The sequence below is a fragment of the Pleurodeles waltl genome, chromosome 10 (assembly GCF_031143425.1).
Source record: "Pleurodeles waltl isolate 20211129_DDA chromosome 10, aPleWal1.hap1.20221129, whole genome shotgun sequence".
Taxonomy (NCBI): Eukaryota; Metazoa; Chordata; class Amphibia; order Caudata; family Salamandridae; genus Pleurodeles; species Pleurodeles waltl.
The window spans coordinates 101,693,999-101,719,515 of NC_090449.1; the positions used below are offsets into that span (position 1 = coordinate 101,693,999).

General features: G+C 43.5%; 1 protein-coding gene across 1 annotated transcript; it reads right to left on the bottom strand.

Annotated features, from left to right (window-relative positions):
• Positions 1-245: 245 nt before the first annotated feature.
• Positions 246-17,932, bottom strand: COX19 (cytochrome c oxidase assembly factor COX19). Its single transcript, XM_069209859.1, has 3 exons — positions 17,750-17,932; positions 16,740-16,851; positions 246-985 (listed from the first exon to the last, which is right to left on the bottom strand). The coding sequence occupies exons 1-3, from the start codon at positions 17,829-17,831 to the stop codon at positions 898-900; spliced, it is 282 nt and encodes a 93-aa protein (XP_069065960.1). The 5' UTR covers positions 17,832-17,932; the 3' UTR covers positions 246-897.
• Between the last annotated feature and the right edge of the window lie 7,585 nt (positions 17,933-25,517).

The window sequence follows — 25,517 nt, forward strand, 5'->3', positions numbered from 1 at the left end:
GAGCCAGAAACAATGCTGTAGACTGTTTCCCGCTAGGTCAGTGGGTGGAAACTCAGGTGTCCACCCGTTGACCTAGCAGGAAACCCTTAATAGGGCTGGTGGGGAGGTAGCCTGCGTGGAAGGTGAAAACCATCCGCTGAACTCATAATGAGCCCCTATATCACCATTCATTTTGTATCTTGATCTCTGCTTTTTTTCTTCACTGCAAAACTGCGCTTCAAAGAAATTCAGATTTAGAACATTAATAATTCAGCAATAATATCATTTTTATTATTTAAAGTAAACAGGTACTGATGCAGTGTTATATTTTATGAACGTTGTCCATTCAAACTCTGAATATACATACAAAAATATATACAACAATCAGTTAGAAACTAAGAGCCTTACTTAATAAGTGTTTGTGGATAGGGTATGCCATTAAAAATGTGGCAGATGTCCTGTCTGCTGCATTGCAAATGTATTATAGTCAAGGGTGATCTAAATATGGCAGATGGGACATACACCATGTTTTGACAGAGTACCCTGTCTGTCAAACACTAACCAAGACCCTAAGCAGTTGATTCTCAAAAAAACTTTAGCTAGCCAAGGTATTCATCGGATTAAATGGAGTGGAACCTATTTTTCAAGAATGAATTTTCTGCAAAAGGAAGGTACTCATTTGCGAACATGAGCATTTTTTGCTTCCTGGGTGAATACGAAACATATTTGCTCCTGCTAGAAGTGCTGTTGTGGTCTTCTGCCTAAACATCAGTCGGCTTCAGACTGCCTTTTAAACACCAAGTTCCACTCTTCATGAACAACCAACAAAACATAATCTTTCTGAGCAAAGAGCCATAGATCGTACAACATGTACTATGTCACTGTTTGACTCCACATGGAAGTTCTGTTTTTCAGTTTCTAAGACGTTCTTTCCTTTGCTTCTTTTGAAACATCCAAGAGGTCTTTAAATCCTAACTTTTCCAGTGGTTCCTTGGACATGAGTTGCCTAAATTAATGAAACAGTAAAGTAAAAGAACATTAGAAACAATCTCATTGATGCTGAAATAAAAAATTAAAAAAACATTAGAAATATTAACCCCATGATTCTAGTGTGAATGCTGACCGTCACCCAGTGTGCTCTTCAAAAGACAAGCTAATAACTTGTTGTATGTATGTGATGGATGCACACCTCGCCTCGACAAATCAGAGCATTTTCCATTGTAATAAAAGTTGGACTATGTCTAAAAATCGCTGCACAGAAATGCAAAGATTATTTGCTTCAGCAACCCACATAGGTAAATTTTAAAGGAAATTGTTAAACAGATATGCAACAATTACTTACAATACAGCAGAGAAGTTAAATAAACAGATTCTATAACAATGAAATGATCTGTTTTATTAAAGGACCCACTCATTTAAGTTTTGTTCGGCATTTAGTCAGACATCTTCATGAAATTCCTAAATATAGGACTGGATAATTTTGATTACCAGAGATGTCCCAAATACTTTTTCAGAAGTGTGCAGAGAGAGGGCCTCAGCAAGCTCAGAGTGGATCCAACATACCTGCCTTAAACAACAAGACAGAGGCTTCATACAATCAAGCCCTGACTTGTTGGAGTTATTCAAATTTTGGCCCTCTCTTGAGTGGATCCGTGGTGGGTCTGTACTACAAATATCGGAATGAGAGGACCATTTAAAAGGAGTCAGTGCATGCATAACAATGGAATATCAGAAAAGAGCTGTGTGGCTCCAAAACAGAAACTGGATTCAACAGTGAGCGTTGGACCTGGCCCTTTCTGTAGGGTCATCACCAAACATTTTGACTTCATCCTCAACTTTTTCTGACTTCATTTAGTTGGCTTTAGGACTATGAGAACTTTATCAAAGTTAACCAGTGCAAAAGTGCCTGTGGTCTCTGCTTAAAATATGGAAGCACTGGCCTATCAACAATTGGCATTTTTAATTTACTTGATATATTTTTTTGTGTAATTTCCAGTTGCGAAGAGATGGGACACCAAGTTTGGTGTCTCTGAATTCACAATTTATAATCATGACTTATGGTGGTCATAGTATATTATCTACATTTTTGGGAAATTATGCAAGGTATTAATGCCCGGTCACCTTTTCTACAGTCGCCTGGTGAACCATCTGCACCATGGAAGGAATGGTTCAGAGCATTTAATGCATTTTTGGACGCTATTGACAGTTTTAAATTCAAACCAGAATGAAAGAAGTGGTTATTAGAACATTCACCAGGCATGGAAGGATAAGAAATAGTCATGCATCTACCAGATACGGTGATGTAAGATATAGATGAAACTTTAGAAACACTTTTGCAAACCTCCAAATGTAATTCTTAGAAGGCATACATTTTTCTTCAAAGAACAGTAAGCTATATAACCTATTGGCGTATATGTAGCTTCATTATTAGTGTTGGTGGCAAAAGGTGAATTTGAGGCCCTCACTGACAAACTCATCAGAGACTTATTGGTAACCAGATGCTATAACAAAAGAAATACAGGAACAATTACTCAACCTGCAAGAATACATCGCTTGATGAAGTGGTCCACATCGCTAATAGCATGCAAGGGTCTAAAAAGTCAAAGAATTAAATAAGGAGACTGAAGAAGCAATCCTTCTGGTAAAACCTACCAAATCGGGGTCCAACAAAAAGACTGACAAAAAGAAAATTTTAAATGGAAATGATGCATGTTTTCATTGTGGTTCAAAGCTTCATTTAAACAGTGCCTTGCGTATGGTAAAGAATGTCTCAAATGTGGCACATCTTGTCATTTTGCAAGAGTATGCCGCTCTCAAACGTGCAAAAGCAATGGGAATGTTGCAGATAATGAACAAGGCTTAGCCCATAGCATGGATAATATGCTCTTGTGTGTGTGAGCGCTTGACAATAATTTCCCAAAGTCAAAGGATCCTATAGATGACTGTCGTTAATGGCAAAAGTGTGAAATTATTACCCATTTCTGGACAAAAAAATTATGGTTATTTCATACTAGTAAAAACTTTGAAAACAAACTAGAAATACCCGATCTCAGTCCTGTTGGGTATAATGGCGAGAGAATTCATCTGGAAGATTATTTGAACGGATTGATAGAATTCAGAGGCAGAGAGGTCCAAAGCAAAGTATATGTTTCACAACATGGTCCTGACATCTTGGGTTGGCACCACCAAGGGCTTTTAGGAATCATTTTAAAACCTGGTCAAACCAATCAATTATTTATGGTGGATGAATGTAGAATACCTGTAACCAACTACGATTTGGAATTAATATTGTTGGAGAATGAGATGTTTTAGGACAAACTGGGCACACAGAGTGGATTTGAACATACTATTAAACTAAAGGAAGGTAGTATACCAGTTAAACATAAGCTTATATTCATTCCTCTGAGCATAAGAAGTAAATTACAAGATTGGATTTCACAATTATGCAAGAATGGTGTCATAGAAACTGTGGAATCCTGTTGTCTCCTATCATAGTTGCATGAAAAAAGAATGATGAATTGAGGCTGTGCATTGACTTGAGGAGTCCTAATAAGGCCATATGAGTGGATGGGCATCCCTTACCTCTCACTGAGGAAATAATTTCCACGTTGACTGGTACTAAATGCTTTTTGAAGCTTACGTGAAATCAGCTTACCACCAAGTAGCATTAACAAAAGAATCTAAACAACTTACGGCTTTTGTTATACCATCAATGGTAATCCAATTTTGTAGGATGCCATTTAGCCTTGCGTCAGCGTCAGGTGTATTTCAGAGTGTGATTGGTGAAGTCTCGATAGATGCGAGAGGAGTCTTGGTTTTCCAGAATGACTTCTAGTCTATGGTAAAAATGAAACTGAACCCAAATTTAGGTTAAGTGACATTTTATCTGCACTCAGGACTAAGGGATTGAGATTAAGGTGAGAAAAATGTGAATTGGAAGTGAGTGAGATTGATTATCTGTGGAATGTGGTATCTGGGAAGGGTATTTCACCACGTCCTCGGTTACTCAAGGCAATTGAGGAAGTCCCTATTCCTGCTGATAGAGAGCAACTTGAAGCTTTTCTTGGTATGTGAGAATTTTATGCTAAATATATCCACAGCTTTGCCACAAAAACGGGAGGTTTACTCAAGTTACTGAAAAACAAAAATCAATATTTATCTGTGAGGATGCGCAAGAAAAATCCTTTGTTATGATTATGAAAGAACTCCTTTCCTTTGATTAAGAAACTGCTCCTTTGCTGTCTCCATAAGTTCCTGTTGATGCCAGTGAGGTTGGCGCTGGAGCTGTACTATCAAAAGGGAAGGGTACTGGTGAACGTGTTCTTTCTTTTGCTTTACGCAAACCCAAGCCACAAGAACGTCTTTATTCATTAATTGAGGGGGAGATGCTGGCTTGTGTGTACGCTATGGAAAAATTCAAGACTTGTGTGGGGAACAAAGTTTCCGATGCTTACTGATCATAAACCTTTAGTCCTATTCAATAGTGGTTATAATGTTCATTCCACAAGAGCTACAGCCTGGTTGAACAGATTGAATGTAAAGTTTTTGGAATATAATTTTGAAGTAAAATATATTCCTGAGGGCAAGAATGTAAAAACGGATTCCCTATCACATCTTCCGTGTTCCAATAATGGTATAGAGATACAATCATGGGATGTACATGACGAAGACTGTCTTGTAGCAAACATTGTATGGGATGATACCAAACGTATCAATGAAGAAGTATGGAGGGAAGAATTGGGTCAGGACTGTGTTTTAACTAAAGTTGTTGAATACATAATGAAAGGGTGGTCTAAAGAAATAAATGTGCACATTACTTTACATTCCTATAGCAAACTATGGTCTAAATAATCTCATAAGACGGGTCTGTTGTTCAGAAAGAATAAAATTGATTCCACCATGTAATGTTAGAGAGAGATTAATGCAAACCAATCATGAAGGACATTTGGTAATGACTCTTAACAAGAAAAGGTTGAGGGTGACTTATTGGTGGCCAAGTATGGACAGAGACATAGAAATTATAGTCCACAAATATGTTTGAGAAATGATAAACGTCTTAAAAGTGTGACACCCCATGTGGTGGAAGTTGACAGTCCAGAAAAAGTGTGGAGCAGGATGAGCCTGGATTCTCTAGCTCTGTCGGATCATTATCAAGTAATCAGCGGTTCGTGATGCTAATACAAAAACTGTAATCACTTTTTTGAAGGATATATTGTTGAGAGAAGGTTTTCCATCACAGATGATTCAGACAATGGAGTGCAACTTGTTTCAGATGGTATGGTGAGATTTCTGAAGGATGATGGCATCGAGCACCAAAGATGTAGTCTTTATCATCCACAAAGTAATGGTCAAGTAGAGAGGGACAACCGTCTAGTAAATGAATGTGTCTGAGGAGCAATGATTGCAGGGGTGGACGTTGTTGACCCTATTATGGTCTTGTCATAACACTTCACACTACGTGATTGGAGAATTACTGTTTCATGTCCTTAGAGGAAGATCTGCTCAGGGTTATTTGAAACCAGCATGGTTGAGCAGTCTGTCCAAGCTTAAAACGGGTTTAGATGTCAAACAGCAAGTGGGTAACATGCGTAGGAGAATGGAACAGAGCCAAGTAAAGGGAGATATGATGAATGCAGGAGAACGAAATGAATTCACTAGAAAAGGGAATTGGGTTTGTATTAAGTTAGCTAAGGTCACCTGATAAGCAAACAGCAAGTTAAAATATGGTGGCACCTTGTCAAGTGGATCAAGTGAATATGATTGGGTGCACGGTTAGACTGAAAAATGGACAATGGTAGAATGTTGCCAGGGCAGTAAAAGTTCCACATCTGCATGTTTCTAAAAAGAAAATGATGAAAGTTCTAATGCTGGAGGTGGTCAAGATTGCAATAGTTAGAAGCATGATTGCATTCGTGAGAAATGTGAAATTAGACTGCCCGGGAAACTCAAAGAGTTTGTCATGATGTTATTCATTGACATATCTTTTTCAACATTCTCTTAATGAATTTTATTGGCTATTGGAATTGTAGACTAGTGTTATTGTTGGGCATGACTTTGCATTACTGATACTGTTTATCTTTTTAACAATTTTGGCCATCATTACGAGTCTGGCGGTCTTAAGACCACCAGACTCGCAGTCGGACCGCCGCAGTCGTGGTAGTCCGTCTACCACATTACGACCGTGGCGGAGCCACCACGGTCCGAGCTCCGACACCGCCAGTCGACAGCCTGGCGGTCTCGGCGGTTGTAATCCACCAGGGTGGTGCTGCATGCAGCGCCACCATGGGGATTACGACTCCCCGATCTGCCAGGCTTTTCATGGCAGTTGGACCGCGTTTAAAGGCTGGCGGAATAGGGGTGTCTGGGGGCCCTTGGGGCCCCTGTAATACCCATGCACTGGGCATGGGCAGTGCAGGGGCCCCCATGGACAGCCCCGTCGTGCTTTGCGGCAGTGGAAAGCGTGGCGGGTGCTGCTGCACCCGCCGCACCGACACATTGCCGCCGGTCCTTGTTTCCTGCTGGGCTGGCTGGCGGAAACATTGTTTCCACCTGCCGGCCCAGTGAGAAACTTGTAATAGGGTTGGAGGTTTTCTGGCCGCTCTGGCCGTCAGATGGTGGTACGAGTTTAGTGGGCAGCCTCCGCCTCCCGCCAAACTCGTAATGAGGGCCTTTGTGTGTTTTGTTTTAGGAAAAAATGTAATTTGCTTCATGTTTATAGTTGTAGTTAATAATGTTCTCTACGTTAAGTTTATTGTTTTATTATAAATGGGGAGATGTGTTATATCTTTCTTAGACGCAAATGCCACATACTTGATTTTCCCCATTTCTCAAGCCAGACTGGAATGTGGAATCTTGTGCCGTATTCCATGATGGTTAGAGATCGGAGATAAGCAAGACATAGGAAATGTTTCAGACTGGTGGTTGCCTGTTGCTCTTTACTCAAATTAAGGTGTTTTCAAACTAGGCTTTTACCTGGATTCACATTTCAATAATGCCATTTTAGTGAAAAACCCTTAAAATTGTTATCCACTATTGCAAGGACTATCACTCTTATAGGCTAACCTTGGGGTAACTTTGGAACATATCCTAAATATAATTTCTAATTGGGAAATGATAGTCTTTGGTGTCTCTGGACTCGCGGTTTAAAAATGCATCTTTTGGTAACGCTTTTTTCTTAAATTGCAGGTCTGAAAATGCCACTTTTAGAAAGATGGCATTTTCTTACTTTAATCACCTTGGCCTTTCCGCCCGTTTCTGAATACACGTCTGGGTAGGTGACAGCTGGGCTCTTGTGCATTCCCTTCAGACATTCACCCACCAAGTTAAATTACGTGTGATCAATGGGCCATTCATGGCCTGATAGGCTATCCTGGAAAGGATGGGTGGGAGGAGCGGACACTCACACCTGAATTGGCTGTGTCCTGATCCCACACAAAGGACTGTATAATCCCCTGTAGCGTGTTTGGAGCAAGGTAAGGAAAGGCATGGACTTTCTGCACTTCAGAGGCCTCTCTTTGATGTCTCCCCCACTTCAAAGACACAACTGGGTAGAAGAGCTGGACCTAAGACACCACCACCTCAGTATACTTCTGGACCTTTGGATACTCTGCCAGGAAGGAAGACTACTGTGCTGCTGAAAGGACTGTCTCTCAGCTGGACCCCTGCTTGGCTGTGCTGGCCTGCTGCTTGCTGGACTGGACCTGACTTTCTCCAAACCCGGCCCAAAGTGACTCCAAGGGTTTGCTGGCTTGCCTCCTGTTTTCTGAAGTCTCAGGAACACAAAACACCTGCTACAGCACCTAAACTCTGCCATCTGTGAGTCTACCCTGCCAGGTGGTGACACAGAAATGGGCCTAAGGAGCTCTGTCTTCTGTGGTCTTTATTGGAACTGTGGTGAAGAAAAGCGAAGCCCTGCAAAGCCTCGCCACATAGCTATCAGTCCAACAGAACCGACCTTAGTTACGCCAAGCCCTGAAAAGCCTTGCCGCACAACTCCCAGGACCGACGCAAGGCAACGCTAAGCCCCGTAAAGCCTCACTGCACAGCTTCTCTAAACCAATGCAGGACAGTGCAAAGCCTCACAAAGCAATGCCGCGCAGACCATGCACCAGCATTTAAGGTACTGTGTTCAGCAGCCCAGGTGGGTCCCTATAGCCGACCTATGCTCCAATGCAGTTGGCCTTAACTTGTGATTTTGTCCTGGTCTAGCGTGACCAGATAACCGCAGCTGGCGCTTTGCACTTCTATGCGCTATTTTCCCCCTAATCTCAGGATCTATTGGATTTTTGTTGTTTTAGTCTTGTTTTATTTCTAACTTTGGTGGCAGCAGTGGGATAAGTTGTGTGCTTGTGCAGTGCCTTACAGAAATTTGGTGCACGCTACCACTCCATATATAGGACCAACTTGAGTCAATTCTCCCTGATTGGCATTTTTCTATTCTCCCTGACTGGCATTTTAATTTTTTTCCTTAAATTATGAATCTGACTGGAGGCTCTACATCTGCACCCGCAAAAATGGACTTTGAGTGGCCAACCTGGAAGGTTACACTGTGACCCAGCTCAGGGACTTCAGCAAGGAAGCTGGGCTTCCTACGAAGAGCTCCACGTTGTGGAGCTGCAAAAGGCGCTGAGGGTCTGGGCACAAGCTCAAGCTGCAACAGGTGCAACCCCCGAGTAGGATGAGGAGCTGGATTAGGAGGATGGCTTGGACCAAGGCTCAATGGAGAGTCTGGGACTGGCACCTGTGGAGGAAGAGGGTAACATCTTGCCAGGATTAATGATTCCCCTCCCCCGCCCGCCTCAGACAGTGAGCAGTGTCTCATTCAGACCACTGTCCCCGATGAAATGGAGGACATGAAGAATGGAAAGAAAGTTAAAATTGGAGTTGGCGAAGTTAAAATTGGAAAGGGAGCAAGCCTTAGACGAGAAAAGGCTGTCCATGGGGAAGGAAAAGAGGAAAAAGAAAATTTGCTATTGAGGAGAGGAAACTAATGTTGGCTCAAGAACGGAGTCTGACGAAGCGGGACATTAAGGCCAAGCAGCCAGGCAGAGACCAGTAGTGATGGTGCAGCATTTCTTCAGTATCCTTTGACAGAAGGTTCCACCTACCCTGGTGCCTGACTTTGGGGTGGGAGATGACATGGATGGTTTGAGGTTTATGAGATTGCTCTGCAGATACACGAAATCCCATAAGCGGCTTGTGGGGTCTAGTCTGTGGCGGCACATCCTTAATGAGAGAAGGGACACCCTACTAGTCATAGATGTGGTAGACAGGATGAGATATCTCCCCATGAAAGAAGTCCTGATCAGGAAATTAGGTTTGATCTCAGAGAAGTACAGGCAGAAGTTCAGGGACAGTCGGGAGGTATGCCAACAGACCTGCGTTGATTGTGTTGATTCTTTTTGCAAAGCACTTCGTGGTTGGGTGAAGGGCAATGAAGTCAAAGATTATTAAAGGCTGTATAACATGACTGCACAGGAATGCATGGTCAGTCTCTGTTTTCCAGCTTTGCTCCAACACCCTTTTGATAGTAAGATCTCTAACCCCAGGGAACTTTCTAAGGAGGAGACCGCTGGGCCAGCACCATGGTCCACAGGAAGGTACCTGGGTGATTCAGGTTCCTCCCCAGCAGAGTGAAGGGGAGGTCAAGGGAGACACTGACAGGTCCAAGAGTAAGGGGGAGGAAATGGTTTCCATGCCCCTTCTGAGAAACAGGGAGGAGGTGGCTCATTGTACACCATTTCCAGGCCTGGTGCTTTGATTGTTCTCAACTAGGACACAAGCAGGGGGATTCTGTCTGTCCTTTGAAACCATCTACTGATGGGACCTCTACAGGGGTGTTCAATGTGGCCTAAGAGGTAAGCAGTCCCCAGGGGCAGGTCAAAGACCATGCTGTGATCTCCTTAGTTGATATATGGACACAGACGATGAGTTGGTGATCCTTGATGGTGGACAATGATGTGGAATTCCTATCACCCAACGCCAGGGACATATTGTTGGGGGTCAAGGGCAACAAGTTTTCATGCTTATTTGTCCTTGGGACAAGTAGGTCCAACCCCCTGCAGCACAAACCCATTGGCTGGCAGTTTACAGAGAAGGGAACTGTCTGCAGTTGAGGTAATTTATGTGTCCATATCTTAATGCTGTTCTAACGTTTATTTATGGTTCATTAATGAAAAGTCTTCATTATTAGGGTGAGTGCTATAACTAAACTTTTTAAGGTGAACTACTAGCAGTGGTTCCAGTAATAATAATAATAAAGTGTACACACGTTTTAAAAGTTAACAATATGAGGCTAAGTATAATGACCCCAGAATCCTCTCTGATTAGATGCAAATGTTTGCAGAAGCTTGTAAGCAAGAGTGATGATTCTTTGTTTTCAGAATAAAATGTTCAGAAAAAAGGTTTTGCTAATCTGAAATTTTAGGTGCTATGTTTTTTTTTGCGTCATTTAGTAAAATGTGTTGATGCATGCTAGTATTTCCAAAAAATATTCCTAATGGAAAATCAGTGTAACCCTTTTTAACAAGATTATGGGAAGCATGAATATAAACAAGCACTGGCAAAGCAGCCCATCTGACATTCTTTGTGGGTCTTTTGGTTTTGTTAATGCATGTCTTGTTTTGGCATGGCTTTTGTAACACGTTATTGTTGAGGTAGCTGCCAGGCCCTCATCATTGTAACAAACACTGGCAAAAAGAAAAAAAATGGTTTTGGTTTCAAAAAGCATGCATTGACACCAGTGGTGTAACAAAGGCCCAAACCCCCCCCCCCCTGAGGGGGCCCCCTCAGCACTCCACCTGCCTTGAGTGAGTCTGGAGGGGGGCCCCCTACAGTCTCGTTAAGCCAATGATTGCCATTGTACTTCCTGGCACTCAACGAAACTACTTTGTGTGCCAATATGCACCTTGTGGAAGAGTAGAATGCAATCACTCACAGTAAAGCCAGCCGACAGAGACTGAAATAGACGTTTAATAAAAACAAAATGTATTTGTTAATGCCAGACCCAATTAGGGACCCAATTCTTAAGAAAGTCATAAACCTGCAACAATGGTATATGTCTTTGAATTAGTGGATTTCATGAATTTCAAGAACTTATAGAAGTAGACCACAAATTCGTACTCCTAGAAAATATTTGTTAACTGTATTTTAGCACAAGCAAATATGCTTGTGTAGATTTGCTCATGGGAAAATCTATTGAGCGTTTTTAAGTTCACTTTCCCTCCAAACACTTTTTTCCCAACCCAGGAAGAACGTCTACTTCTTCCATTGTCAGGAGCAAATTTCCAACCTTTCTCATTATGGGAAAAGATAAGAGAGGAGCTGGTGAAAATCCTTAAAACATGCAAGTTAGTAGGTTTGCAGACTCAAAGGCGTTCTAGCCTTGGAACTATTATTACTGCTTCCTACAGCCCTAGTATGTAGATCTGCGGAAAGGTGGCAAAATAAGGAAATTGCTATAGTACGGATTGAAATTGCAAGTATTCAAGGCCTACTATGGTAGTAGCCCTGGATTAATCAGGGAGGCTATTATCAGAGCTCTTATATAATGAGATGGCTGTCGTAAGTTGTCACTACATGGCACCAAAGGTACAAGTAGATTTTGTTTACAGGACAAGTAGATTTAAGAAGCAACCTGTCCCTTGGACAAGTAGGTATTTTATTAAATTCCACACCCCTGGTGGGAGTCGTCACTTCCACCAGGTGACAGTGAATGGGGTCCCAACCCCTGCTCTGAGGGTCAACGGGGATAGCCAGACCATGGTAGTGGAAAGGCTAGTTACCCCAGAGCAGTACACTGATATGTAAGGTAACTACGGCCAGTAGTCAGGACTTTGTCTGGATCAAGGCCCTGGCATCCCTAGAGCAGTGTAGGTAGGTGACCCGTAGGAGGATCATAGTTAGTCCCTTGATACCCTTAGTCTGCCTTCTGGGGAATGAGTTGCTCCTGATATCAGGGGAACTGGAAGGGTTGTCACCCTAACAATTCAGTTTTCTGGGGGTATCACTCACAAGCGGAGGGTATAGGACCCCAGATGGAGGAGCAGGGACAGTCCATCCCTGTCTCCTGTTTAGCCCCAGGGAACCCTAGGCTGGATGACTTGTTTCAGAATACCATCCCTGAACTGGTGGGAGGTAGAGTGGAAAAAGGATGAAAGGTATCTAGGGTTACTGCCCCGACTCTGCGAAACCACAGAGTTCAGAGACTCAGGGATGGCCTGAGGCCTGATTTTTGACACTGACAGCTGTCAGTGGCCTCTGCGTGTTGTTGTCCTTATGGATAGCATTTTCCCTGGGTTGGGAACAGAAGTCACACCCAAGGGGTGGAACGGGCCACCACACTTTGTTGGCCATAGTGGTACTGTCTGTCTATTGGGATGCCTCTGTAATCAAGTTTAAGTGAGGTGCTGCATAGATGAGGTCCACAGGTGAGGAGAACAGTTCCCCATGGGTTTGTTCAGTGCCCACCAGAGAGTATAGACTGAGGCATCAAACGGAGTTCAGAGAGGCGGAGAATAGGCAAATGCCCCCGAAGTAGTGGGTCGCTGTCCACAATCTATCGCCTATTCAAGGAAGCCCATAAGGGTATTGTCTATCCTGGCCCTAGAGTGGGTAATCCCCAAACGTTTTGCCTTCCTTCCCTTTTCTGACTTTGCTTTTGTTGGCTTTAGGACTCTGGGCAGTTTACCACTGCTAACCAGTGTTAAAGTGCATGCGCTTGCTGCGAAAAACATGGTAACATTTGTTTATTCACAACTGGCATACTTAAATTTACTTATAAGTCTCTAGTAGAGTGCACTAGATGTGCCCAGGGTTTGTAAATGAAATGCTTTTAGTGGGTCTGCAGCACAGATTGTGCTACCCCTTTAAGAAGCCCCTTAACCATGTCCTAGGCTTGCCACTGCAGAGCATGTGTGAGCAGTTTTAAACTGCCATGTAGACCTGGCAACTTAACCCTCTTGCCACGTCCACACCTTCCTTTTTAATTCATGTAAAGCACCTCTAAGGAAGGCCTGGGACAGCCCACAGGCTGCTGTTTACATTCAGCTCTATTTTCCTAACTTGGCGTGGGATTCTTTTGTGTAGTATTTGCATTGTTTTACTGTTTGAAGTGCTGCAAAAATACTTTACACATTGCCTCCAAATTAAACCGGGCTACTCTGTGCCACGCTACCATGGTGTCGACGACAGGTTAATTTGGAGGTTGCTCATACCTTATACCTACTGTGTTTCTTGGTTGCTGCTTGAACAGGGTTCCCAGCTCAGTCAACCAGTAACCAAATTCTAACAGTTCTTTTCTCTAGTCTGCCGTTATGGGAGGCTCTATTGTGTCAAAGCCGTTTTTTGGTAATGATACAAGTCCTGCTGATTCAATAAAGTCATGTATCATTGTGGTACTGGGTATAGATGGATTAGTGTACAATTTTATCCTGTAAATATTGTTTACCCCTGCTTTGGAGTTCACAATGTCGTTCCCCAGAGAACTCAATTTGAGCGACAGATGCTCCACCAGCGGTGTGCTCATTTTTTCTGCTTCCGAGTACATTATGGTTGTATATGTGTTGTAGGCAAAACTGTGGAATCCATCAAGGTGTATAAGGATTGTCACATCTCACTAACGACAGTGCCTAATGTTTGATCTGCAGCATAAGTTTGCTCTAGTGCCTTCATGGCTGCCTCATTCTGAGGCACGTCACACAGAATCATATCCCTTATCCACTTTGTGTTCTTAATACACTGCTATTGATGACCATCCTAAAGGTCCCATATTCTAATCCTTTTTCTACCACCATGTTTTTGTTGTCAACAACGTAGTTATCTATTGTATTCCTTACAGTTTTGCAAAAACGACTTGCAGTCGTCATGGTGGTATCGGCATGAGCAGTTTGACCCAGCCTATAGACAACATTACTGAGCTATAGTCAGATATCGTCTTGCATACGTATTCTGACCCCTACTCAGTGGTCTAGTCTGCACCGGGAATCTGTCTCTTCAGGTCTGTAAGTGATGCACTCTGGGAAAAAAAGGAGCATTTCTGTGCTTTGTAGTGGTTAGCCGACTTATTCTTTATAGTTTTCAATTACTCAGCCAATCTTTGAGAGCCACTGAATTTGGGGCATCCGCGGTGGCTCGCAGTGATAGAAGCGACCTGTTCATTTCTATTCAAATCTATTACACAGTTAAATTCTCTAACACAAACCACATTTGAGGGGCCATCATCCGCCATGTTGCAATATCTCATGTAGAACTTCAACTGGCAAACATCAGGAGAATTAACACAAACCAGCCTCACCTGTATAAGTGCTCCTCACACAAACGAAGAGTACTCTTTTGAGGTCAGATTCCCTCTTCCACAAGTTCAGGATCTCTTATTTAACTAAATGAGACAGGCTATCTGGCTGTTATCTGGGCTGCCTCTCCTTCTAGCTAACACTTTGAAAGCCATTTGCTGCAAACATTCCACGTTATAATTTTATATATTGTATGGTAAGGAATTGCATATGCCAGGTAGCCTCTGCGCATATTTAAGTCCACTTGGTTCATATTCCCCCCCCCCCCGAGTAGCTCCAGTTGGCCTATTGGAGCTGCAAGTTTCATCTCTGCTAAAGCCTTGGATCAGTGACCCATCATTATTACCCTTAGTAATCTATTTAGAATCAACATTCCCCTCCTCACCAGGGCCCAGTACCCCAAATTCTGAATCCTCTATGAACTACAATACTTCATAGTCTACTAAGTGTGGAAATAGATAGAAGTCTCTGGTTTGTAGTCCTCCACAGCTGCTACCATGCTCACCTGCAGTCCATACTGGTTTGTGCAGTGTGGCAGGTTCATCTTATTGGGGTGCCAGTTGGCAGCTGTCATACTAGTTAATCCAAAATGTAATAATATATTAATTACATAAAACAGCAAAAGGAGAGGAGGCTGCCATTCCTACTATGCAACCAGCATTCCATGAGTTTAACGCACTGTATAAGCAACAATGTATCACACAAAGTAGCACCCAATATTAACGATCAACCAGAAGCAAAATGCTTTGGGCTAGCATTTTGTAACAGGGAACAAGAAAAGTAACAAGTTAACATACGCAGTCTTTTCTGCGTTTGGCAAGCAAGGAGTGCTTCCAATGTTTGTCTAAACTTCTAGCACAAAGCGACTGGGCTGCTATAACTTTCCACTGCTTATATTCAGAAAGGCTGCACCAAGACGATCTTCAATCACATTCAAAACTGTCATCTTGGCATGCCATTATCCTAGTTTGTTTGGACACCGAATGTGGAAAAAGAGTGGTCCCAAGCACCCCCGCAGGTACTTGCGCTATCTCAGATCATCTCCGATCCCTCCGTTTACACCCGAGTCTTCCACTTAGGTTCACGCTTAAAAACACCTACACTCGGGCGCAGAACAGGTACATTCCAAGCAATCTGCAGATGAATACGGCTTTGTTTCCAACGATACACAAAATTCCACCAGATCCAATAAATTCTGTAACATTACTGCAGAGGCCAGGCACAAAATCCTTCGAAATCCAAAGAGATGCTTCGGCCTCAGGTCCGACAAGAGAAAAGCAGATGCCACTTTGGCTGCAGCACATATTTAGCTCACGATGTCAGACATTTCCAGCTTTACAACAAGTTTTTGATGGTGTCCCTATAGAGCGAATGGGGCTGAAAGACTGTGGTCCAACTTTGAAATCTGTAAGTGCCTTGCTGATCCCAAACATATTTAAAGAGGCAGACAAGGTATAGTCACAGTTAAGAAAAGACCACCAGAACGAATAAATATAAATACGAAAAATAAAAAGGCACCAAATGTGAGAGTAAAAAAAATAAAAATAAAAATAGCCAGTGCATCGAAAGACATGTATTCCTACAATATTCACTAGAATTAGATGTATCTCCATTATCTTAAGTACATATTGGATGTACGGAGGCTACCCTGCATTATCAAAGGCACACAGGAGAAATAGTAAGTAAGATGAGGTCAAAGAATCTACTAAGACCTTTCACTGACTACATGAATCAAAGACTATGTTAATAAATACTTGATTAGCAATCAATGATCTTTCCGTTATTTAAACCGGAAAACTGGGCAGGAGCATTAGCATGTTTTGCAATGCAAAAACCTGGATTGCTTGCCTACGTCTGTTAGAGCCAGTCTGAGCTGGTGATCAACCCCCACTCCCAACATCTTCCTAACACTAGCCATTCAATATACTTAATTGGGTTCAGAGTTCTGAAACTGAAGAGATTACTCCTATGGAGACTTGAGACATAATTTGTAAATGATCACCACCTGTAAGTTCCACTTATTAGTGCAAATAGCTCCATGTAGGAATGCAAATTCATATTTTAATTCACAAAACAGAAATTTTCACTCGTAAATGGATTTACACATCCTAAGCGACTTTAGTTAATTTTTAAGAAGGGACGGATCCTCTCGGAGCCAGGGATTTGACGAACACCCATAAAATTGAGTTTTTTTTTGTTTTTAGGATTTGCAAACATTTCCACAATTAGTTCATACAGTGCTTTTCCAGAGTGGAATAGAAGGGGACCTGTATAACACTGTAGGGACTCATGCTTCTATTTAGAGTGAAATGACAATCATGCAAATACATTTTCACACACAATTGTACCGTATTTATGTTATGTCAAGCTGTCATTGAGCGACAGCAGCAGGATCACCGGAATCTATTTTTTTTATTCACAGATACAAAGTCACAGCTGTGGAAAACTAAAAGTTTGACATCTACTTGCCTCTCCATTCTGCACTCTAGGTATTCCTTTGATTCATTTCTGCACGGTGTGTTTTCAAAATTATTTGTTCTAAGGCATTTCATGAATCGCTCTTTAAATTCCTTGCATTCGCCTGCAAAGGAAACATAAACCTTTATTATCTAAACATCACTATAAAGTAATTAAATACACAAAACATGTTGAATGAAACAACGTTGTACATGTTTTGTGTTCTCCTGTTCTGAAAAAAATGGTTGCTTGATTCACACACAAAAAAAGCCATTCTCCTCTCTTCTTCGCTCTACTGAAGAGCAGCAGCACCTCCGTAGTTGTGGTTAGTAACTATTAATAAACCGCACATTAGGAGTGTAGGTTTGCATTTTCAGAAGATTCATAGCGCCTCCCTTCAATCAGCTCAAATTAGGTATATGCATGAAAAAATGCCAGATTGGTGGAAAATACAAAAAAAAAGGTCGACAATGTTTGGCAATACAGCCCATTCAAATAACTGAAACTTAAATAAATACAACTTCACAAGCAAAAGAGAAAACTGTAAATAAATTGACATATTATTTTTTCGCAACTAATTTTTACATGTCAAAATACGGTATTCACTCGAAATTAGCATCCTGTCAATATGGTTACAGTTTTGTAGTTTAAAAGTTTGGCTGCTAGAGTTTTACCACAGTAATTGCGCCCAATTCAAAATTAGAATAGGTCCGTTTTCTGTGGCATCGTATACGTCCGTCCTGCAATACCTTCCACTCAAAATAACAACATGCGCATCTCCCACCACTTTCTCTTAAACTGGAATAGTTATGTTCATGTCCGGACCTAAGTGGGGAATTACGTGTTCCTCCATCGACGGCAAGCTACAATACATGCTTTAACGTTCGCACAAGGGGTGTTGGAAATAGACATTGTACAGTTCCTTTTTTTTTTTTTACCAGCACGCCAGGGTGACCTCATTAAGGTCGAGGCACAGAATAACATACACTATCCACATTCAACACTGACACTCTCTAATTTACCGAAGTGATCTAATGGAAAGGAGCCTTTGTCCGGAGGGCGAGGTTTAAATGTTTTGCTTCCGAAATTCATCGCAGTGGACATGGTGACAACAGAACACAGCTTCGGGGGGTTTTATGTTGAACTGCCGATGACAACTGAACAGTAACACAAGACTGCAGACAGAAATTACTTCCTGAAAGTGGATATATAAGCGGCATCCTGATTGGTCTGCCTTCGCAGATTCTGATTTGTTAGATGAGACCGTTCATTTGATTGGTTTCGAATATTTCCTAACTTCTGTTGAATGCGGCTGTGGATGCTCAGGGTAGTTCATGGAAGATGAGGTGCAGTAGTATGCGTGCCAACATTTAAGTAGAGCAAAGTGGGCGATTTAAAAAACAAAAATCGGGAGAATGTGTTTCCTCCATAGACTTCTACCAAAGCAGAGGAACTTACATGCGGAAGAAGTCAGCATGAAGTAAATGTTGGCTTACAAAATCGGGAGTCTCCCGTCTGAATCGGATCTATTGGGATGTATGCAGTGGCGTAACTTGAATTGTAGAATTGCCACCCTTCCCAGAGAAAAATACCGTCCATTTGCTCACGCTTTAAAGTTCTGCAAGGGCCCGACATCGCACTATAATAGAACTTTCTATAAAATTGTTGTGCAGTCATTTCTAACATGGCTTTGTTTAAGTAAGCACAGCTCTGGATTACATTTTAAAGCATTTTCTTAGATTTGCTGTTTATCATATGTACTGATAAGAAGAAAACATATTAGCTTTATTTGACTTTCTTCATTTTTGTACTGGATTGTATATTAAAATACTGGTGAGGCTGTTAAAAATACAGCCCTGCTTAGTTTCCCGGGTCCATGTATGATGTGATGCTCCAGTCCAGGTTTTTCCTTTGAATTCTAGGACTTATAGTTTTAGTTAGTCCATTATATAACAGGACTACAAGTCCCAGAATTCAAAGAAAAAATAACCTGGACTGGAGCAGTATCACACATGGAACTGGGAAACTTGGCAGCTATGAAAATACCAGTCTGGTTACAATCCTAATTCTATGTCAGCACCAGAGCCAAGGATTATGTATTTTTTAATTCACTTCATTATCATGGCAGTCGTTACCATGTTCATTCCCTTGACCCGTACAAATTATTTTTCAGACTAGATACAGGAAAAACACAGCTAATAAAATAGCTGGAATTCCACCATTCCAGCCCTTCCTAGTGGCAAGTATCGAAGGATAGTCTTAACTCAGTAGTTACCAAACTTTTTTGATCCGCGCCTCCTTTGACTTGTGGTTGGCTGTGGCTCCCCATTATGTTACTTTATTTTGCCCGGTGGGGGAAGTAAGCCCTGCCTCAGGTGTATTTCCATTTTTCTCCCTGAAATTAATTGGGATGAAGCAGAAGAAGGTATCATAATCATAGATGTAACAAAATTAAAATGTAACAATTGTTAAATAAAAAAAAACTTTCATTGGTAAAGTCAGAAACAATACTCTTCAGCACTTGGGTGCACATATGGAATTTGTTAAAACTTTTTTTGTTTTAAGAAATTGCCTCTATGCTAGGGGCTTACTCCTGAGAACAAAGTGGAGTGGGAGACGGGCGGGGGACAAACAAAATAATTCTCATTGGCACCTTTCGAAAGATCGCATAGGGAGCAGGTCATTTTAGTTGTTAAGGAGCCACTTTTGTTATATAAGAGCGAAAGAACTAAGGTTGCAATCATGCAGGATACATAAGCAGCAGCTCTTAAACAAGATTGTGAATATACACAGGGGATACACAAGGCTGATGTCAACAAAATAAAACTTAAAGGACAGCTCTTAGAGGTCAGGGAGAAATACAATGGATTACAAAGTTTTTTTTAGAGCAATGAAAATGCATACACTTTGGCCGCCTTCCAAGTCTCAAGAATGATGGTGGAGATTGCTGGAAAATGACAAGTGGAAGTACAGAGGCATCTGTACAATGTGAAAGTCACAATCTTTGTATAAATTGGTGACGGTCAAACAAATCATACAAACAACAAATACAATTATAACGAAGTAAGACAGCGATCCCAAAACAGTGCTACGGGCTACTGATAGCTATGCTAGATTTAGGCTCACCTGTGAGCACATGGTGGCTGCAAGCTTGAAGACAGTCTTTTTAACCTGGTTCGCAGCAGGCAGTGGCTGATAAGGACTTGCGCCTGAACCCAAGCAAGACCCCTTACAAGCTAAAATAAGAGCCTCAACTGGACCCGCAACCCGTTTACTCTTCACTGAAGAGGCAGGTAGCACTGCAACGCCATCCATGAATCTCCACTGGAGCGCCTCTTTCTTTGTCCATTTAATTTTGTGTACGAGCCAGGTAATTGGGCCCAGGGTTATTGCGGGATATCCATACGGAATCAAAACTGGGACTAGTAGGAAGGATCCACCAAATCTGACCTGGGCTGATTGTTGAAGGTCACACTTTCTTAAAAATTAAATGCTTCCTAAGACTATGGGTTCTATACAAAGTCTCCACTGTTGAGTGTGTCTCAAGAAAAAAGCATTTGGGGTATGTATTCACATACAAATCATTTAGGAGGCTCTTACATAGAGTTGCAGAGAGGGGAAAAACAACATGGGACATATTCTTGCTCGGCATTCCTGCTCCAAAACACGTTTTCCAAGAAAACTTTACGTAATGGGTATGAGTGAAATGGGAAACCATGCTAACTACAGATATCCCATTAATACGGATCGAAGTGAAATTAAATTTGCATAGTAAACCTTATGCACACCAATAGTGAAGCAATCTAGCCCTTATTCCAGATCAGTGCAACTCTATAGGCAAGCCAGGCTGTTCCAGAAGGCCTTCTCACTATTAGTGATGCACAGAATGCAGATGTGCATGGGATGTGACTCTCCAAACACAAGTATCCGAGTTTATAAGAGTAAGAAGCTGTAAGCAGGCGGTGGCATTACATGAACCACTTGAAGCCAGAGTGCTGTGGCATAAATTGGCAAATCTGAAGGAAATACATTATGGAAAATCAGCAAAGCAATAGACCCAAGCCAGGCCTAAGAATAGTGGCTAACATAAGAGAGGAATTTTCTGAGGTGAGAAAATCAGATTGTTAACCACACCGATGTGCAGAAAAAAGGCAAACAGCAATGTGCGTGCAAGAATGGGCTTGCTCGATGAAAAACACAAAGATTCTTACACATTACCACTGAGCAACGCTCTATATTTAATCTATGTAAACAGTTTCCCCCCTCAACCAGCAGGTAGCCCACATGTTTAGCCTTGGAATAACCGAGGACGTTAGGAAATAAGTAACCATGGGCCAGATGTAGCAAAGTGTTTGCGCCTCGCAAACAGCGAAAAACGCCGTTTGCGAGGCGCAAAAGCCTCTTTGCTATGCAGAAATGCATTTTGCGAGTCGGATCCGACTCGCAAAATGCATTTCCGACTCGCAAATAGGAAGGGGTGTTCCCTTCCTATTAGCGACTCACAATGCTATTCAATTTCATTTGCGACTGTGAAATCGGTCGCAAATGAAATCGCAGTTACCATCCACTTGAAGTGGATGGTAACCCAGTCGCAAACGGGAAGGGGTCCCCATGGGACCCCTTCCCCTTTGTGAATGGAAACAAAAATTATTTTTCAGAGCAGATAGTGGTCCTATGGACCACTGCCTGCTCTGAAAAATACCGAAACAAAAGGTTTCGTTTTTTTTCTAAGTGCAGCTCGTTTTCCTTTAAGGAAAACGGGCTGCAGATAGAAAAAAAAAAAACTGCTTTATTATAAAGCAGTCACGGACATGGTGGTCTGCTGACTCCAGCAGGCCACCATCCCCGTGAGTGCCCATACTCGCAATGGGGTCGCAAAATGCGACCCACCTCATTAATATTAATGAGGTGGGTCTTTGCAACCCCATTGCGAGTTGCAGAATGTGTCTGAGACACCTTTCTGCATACCAAATTGCGAGTTGCAATTTGCGAGTCGCATGGACTCGCAAATTGCAAGTCGCAATTTGTTTTTTTCCTACATCTGGCCCCATGTTATGTATATTGTACAGAAATAAATTAAGTGGTTTTATGTGAAAATTATTCAATCTCTTTCCAGTAGGTGGCGTCAGAACCTGTGAATTCTGTCGATGTGACAAGCGTAGTTGTTTCATAACGTGCATCTGTTCAAGGCGCCCCGGGCTAGTTTTGATGGCGCGCATGGATGCCGCGACGCACAGTTTGGGAACCGCTGGTCTAATGCAATGGAGTGCTGGCCCTCATATTACCACACTCAAATGTAAAGTTACCCATATTATCTCTTAGCAAATTGCTGGAAGTTCTACAGTTTTTTCTAAGCTGTACTGCCAGAGAGGCTTCTCTGTTGTGCGTTCCTGGGAGAATGTGAGCCGGGCCGAGGGTCAAACATAGGTGACTTATTGTCATAGATACCATTCATCTCAGCCAGGGCCCTGCTTGTTTACTTTGTATCTTTTTCCTCAGTGACAAACCCATTCGCCCCAGCCACTGCGTTAATATGGGTTGCAAGGGATGCTCATACTCTCACCTTGTCCAGTGCTAGTTGAAAACTGCAACCCCTTAAAGAGATCAGCTACATCAAGCAAATGAAGTGTGCATTGAGTTTAAATGCTTTCTTTTGTTGTTGTGAAACAAGCTGCTTCTAAGCTGTGCTCATAGCTCCCTTTCATGTACTTGAAATCAAAATATCAAGGTGCTGGTACTATCTGAGTACCTGTTTGCAACTGAGAATTGAAATGCCCCAGACTTTCTTTCATTGCAGGGTTGAACTGTTGTATCCTTTATTAGGAAAGCTTTGCTTTGGCAGGCTAGTTGCATATTTTATTCTTATTGTGCGTGAAAGATGTTTCATGAGCTAACCTTTGCCACAAAGTTGCACAAAAGACTCTTATGTCTTTTCTGGTGCAAAATAGGGAGGTAGGAAAATGATGTGTGGTGGCTAATGCAAGCATTCTCAGTATTTACTGCATTCTCCAGCCAGTGGGGACTATAAAAAAGGCGGGTTTTCACACTGAAAAAAAGAATTGCAGCCTGTCAATCTTTATTGCTACTCAAAATAACCATTATCAGCAACCTTACTATAATGAAAGATGGAGAATATAATAGTTATACTCTGAACTTATGCTTTATTGTTTGCATGGAGCTCCTTTATGTCAGTCTATAATTCACTTAGTTATATTAGAATGCTTTTAGTTTGTGGCCTGTAGATAACAACATAATATTTGTAACAAAAGCAGTAACCCATTGAGCTCTCTTCATATAATACAAATCAGTGACCTGCATGTTATACCATGTGTTAAGCAGCAGGCACTTTAATCTTCTACACAATTGTATGATGAGCCAAACCTGTCACTCGACTACACAAAGCCTTCTCTCACAGTGCCTTCACCATCAAGAAGGTTACTGATTGTAGCGTCCTCACCAGGCTAGGTACCCACCAATGACTACTCCACACACGGAGCTGATTATTACACGTCTTTATTCTTCTGTGTGTAACGGTGAACTCAACATTGTATACCAAGCTTTGTTTGTGTTCTGCTGCATTCTGCTCTAAGAACTTCTACGGAGTCTATTCAAAACCCAAAGGGTTTCATCATAAAACTCACAAGACACTACAGCCCTCATTACAACCCTGGCGGACGGTGTTAAAGTGGCGGTAAGACCGCCAACAGGCCGGCGGTAAAAGAATTGCAATTGAGACCGTGGCGGAAACCGCCAACAAAGACAGCCACTTTAACACTCCGACCGCCACGGCGGTACAAACAAACAGCGCATCGGTCACCACCAACAAACAGGCGGAGGACAAAGTACCGGCCACACTATTATGACAGGCCAATCCGCCACCTTTTCCGGGGCGGATTCACCGCAGATAAAAACACGGCGGAAGCAGGAATTCCGAAGGGAAAACGCTCACCTCTACACACCCCACGAGGAACGAGGACAGCATGGAACACACACACTAATAGATGTTGATACATTACAGTTACACCCCCCAAGTCCCCCGGAAGAATGCAAAGACAAAAGGAAATGAGTGTAACCATTGTAATATATTAAAATCCAGTACTCAAAATATATATACACTATAAACAAATATATACACCAATAATACAAGTCCAGGTATTGCACCGTTTATAGCCCGTTGACCACTGGGCCCAAAATGCATGGGCGAGGCCCACACTCGATACCCGATCAAAACAGAGAGAACACTGCAGGAGCATCAGATAGAAATACAACAGGCACCTCAGGGGGAAGGGAATGGGGGGCACCTCAGCTGGATGAGTGCACGACGCCAGATCCACGAGGGGGCTCAATGCCCACTGTTCAATCCTGGGGAGTGCAAAGCCACAGTCTCTCAAGTCTCTCCAGTGGGTGGTTTGCCCACTACTTTATCCTGGGGAGTGCAAAGCCACAGTCTCTCAAGTCTCTCCAGTGGGTGGTTTGCCCACTGTTCAATCCTGGGGAGTGCAAAGCCACAGTCTCACAAGTCTCTACAGTGGGTGGTTTGCCTACTGTTCAATCCTGGGGAGTGCAAAGCCGCAGTCTCACAAGTCTCTACAGTGGGTGGGTTGCCCACTGCCATATCCTGGGGAGTGCAAAGCCACAGTCTCTCAAGTGGATAACAGTCTCCACTGGTTCTGGAGAGGGACTGGTGCCCAGAGTGCTTCATCCCGTGAAGGACAGAGGTAGTGGATGACAGTCTCCACTGGTTCTGGAGGAGGACTGGTGTCCAGAGTGCATCACTCACCCCGTGACGGACCCAGTTGCGTCAGTGCCCCTGCCGCTCATGGGCTAACGGTGCTTGACTTGGCGGTGCTTGATTTGGTGGTGCCCTGTTCAGCGGTGCTTGAGTTGGCGGTGCCCTGTTCAGCGGTGCCCGATTTGGCAGTGCCCTGTTCAGCAGTGCTTGAGTTGGCGGTGCCCTGTTCAGCGGTGCTTGAGTTGGCGGTGCCCTGTTCAGCGGTGCTTGAGTTGGCGGTGCCCTGTTCAGCGGTGCTTGATTTGGCGGAGCCCTGTTCAGCGGTGCTTGAGTTGGCGGTGCCCTGTTCAGAGGTGCTTGAGTTGGCGGTGCCCTGTTTAGCAGTGCTTGATTTGGCGGTGCCCGGCCCAGCGGTGCCTGTGCTGGCGGTCCTTCATGGCCCAGCGGTGCTTGTGCTGGCGGTCCTTCATGGCCCAGCGGGGCTTGTGCTGGCGGTCCTTAATGGCCCAGCAGGGCTTGTGCTGGCGGTCCTTCATGGCCCAGCGGGGCTTGTGCTGGCGGTCCTTCATGGCCCAGCGGGGCTTGTGCTGGCGGTGGCCTCCTGGGCTGCTGGGCTGGCGGTGGCATCCTAGGCAGCTGGGCTGGGGCTGGGGCTGGTTGTGGCCTCCTGGGCAGCTGGGCTGGGGCTGGCGGGGCCCTCCTGGGCAGCTGGGCTGGGGCTTGTGGGGCCCTCCTGGGTAGCTGGGCTGGGGCTGGCGGGGCCCTCCTGGGCAGCTGGGCTGGGGCTGGCGGTGGCCTCCTGGGTAGCTGGGCTGGGGCTGGCGGTGGCCTCCTGGGCAGCTGGGCTGGGGCTGGCGGTGCCCTCCTGGGCAGCTGGGCTGGGGCTGGTTGTGGCCTCCTGGGCAGCTGGGCTGGGGCTGGCGGGGCCCTCCTGGGCAGCTGGGCTGGGGCGTGTGGGGCCCTCCTGGGTAGCTGGGCTGGGGCTGGCGGGGCCCTCCTGGGCAGCTGGGCTGGGGCTGGCGGTGGCCTCCTGGGCAGCTGGGCTGGTGCTGGCGGTG

Coding starts and splice junctions, on each gene's coding strand:
- COX19 (XM_069209859.1), bottom strand. CDS start 17,831: ATGTCCACTGCGATGAATTTCGGAAGCAAAACATTTAAACCTCGCCCT. Junction 16,852..17,749: donor CTTTCCATTAGATCACTTCG/GTAAATTAGAGA, acceptor TTTCCTTTGCAG/GCGAATGCAAGGAATTTAAA. Junction 986..16,739: donor CTAGAGTGCAGAATGGAGAG/GCAAGTAGATGT, acceptor TCATTAATTTAG/GCAACTCATGTCCAAGGAAC.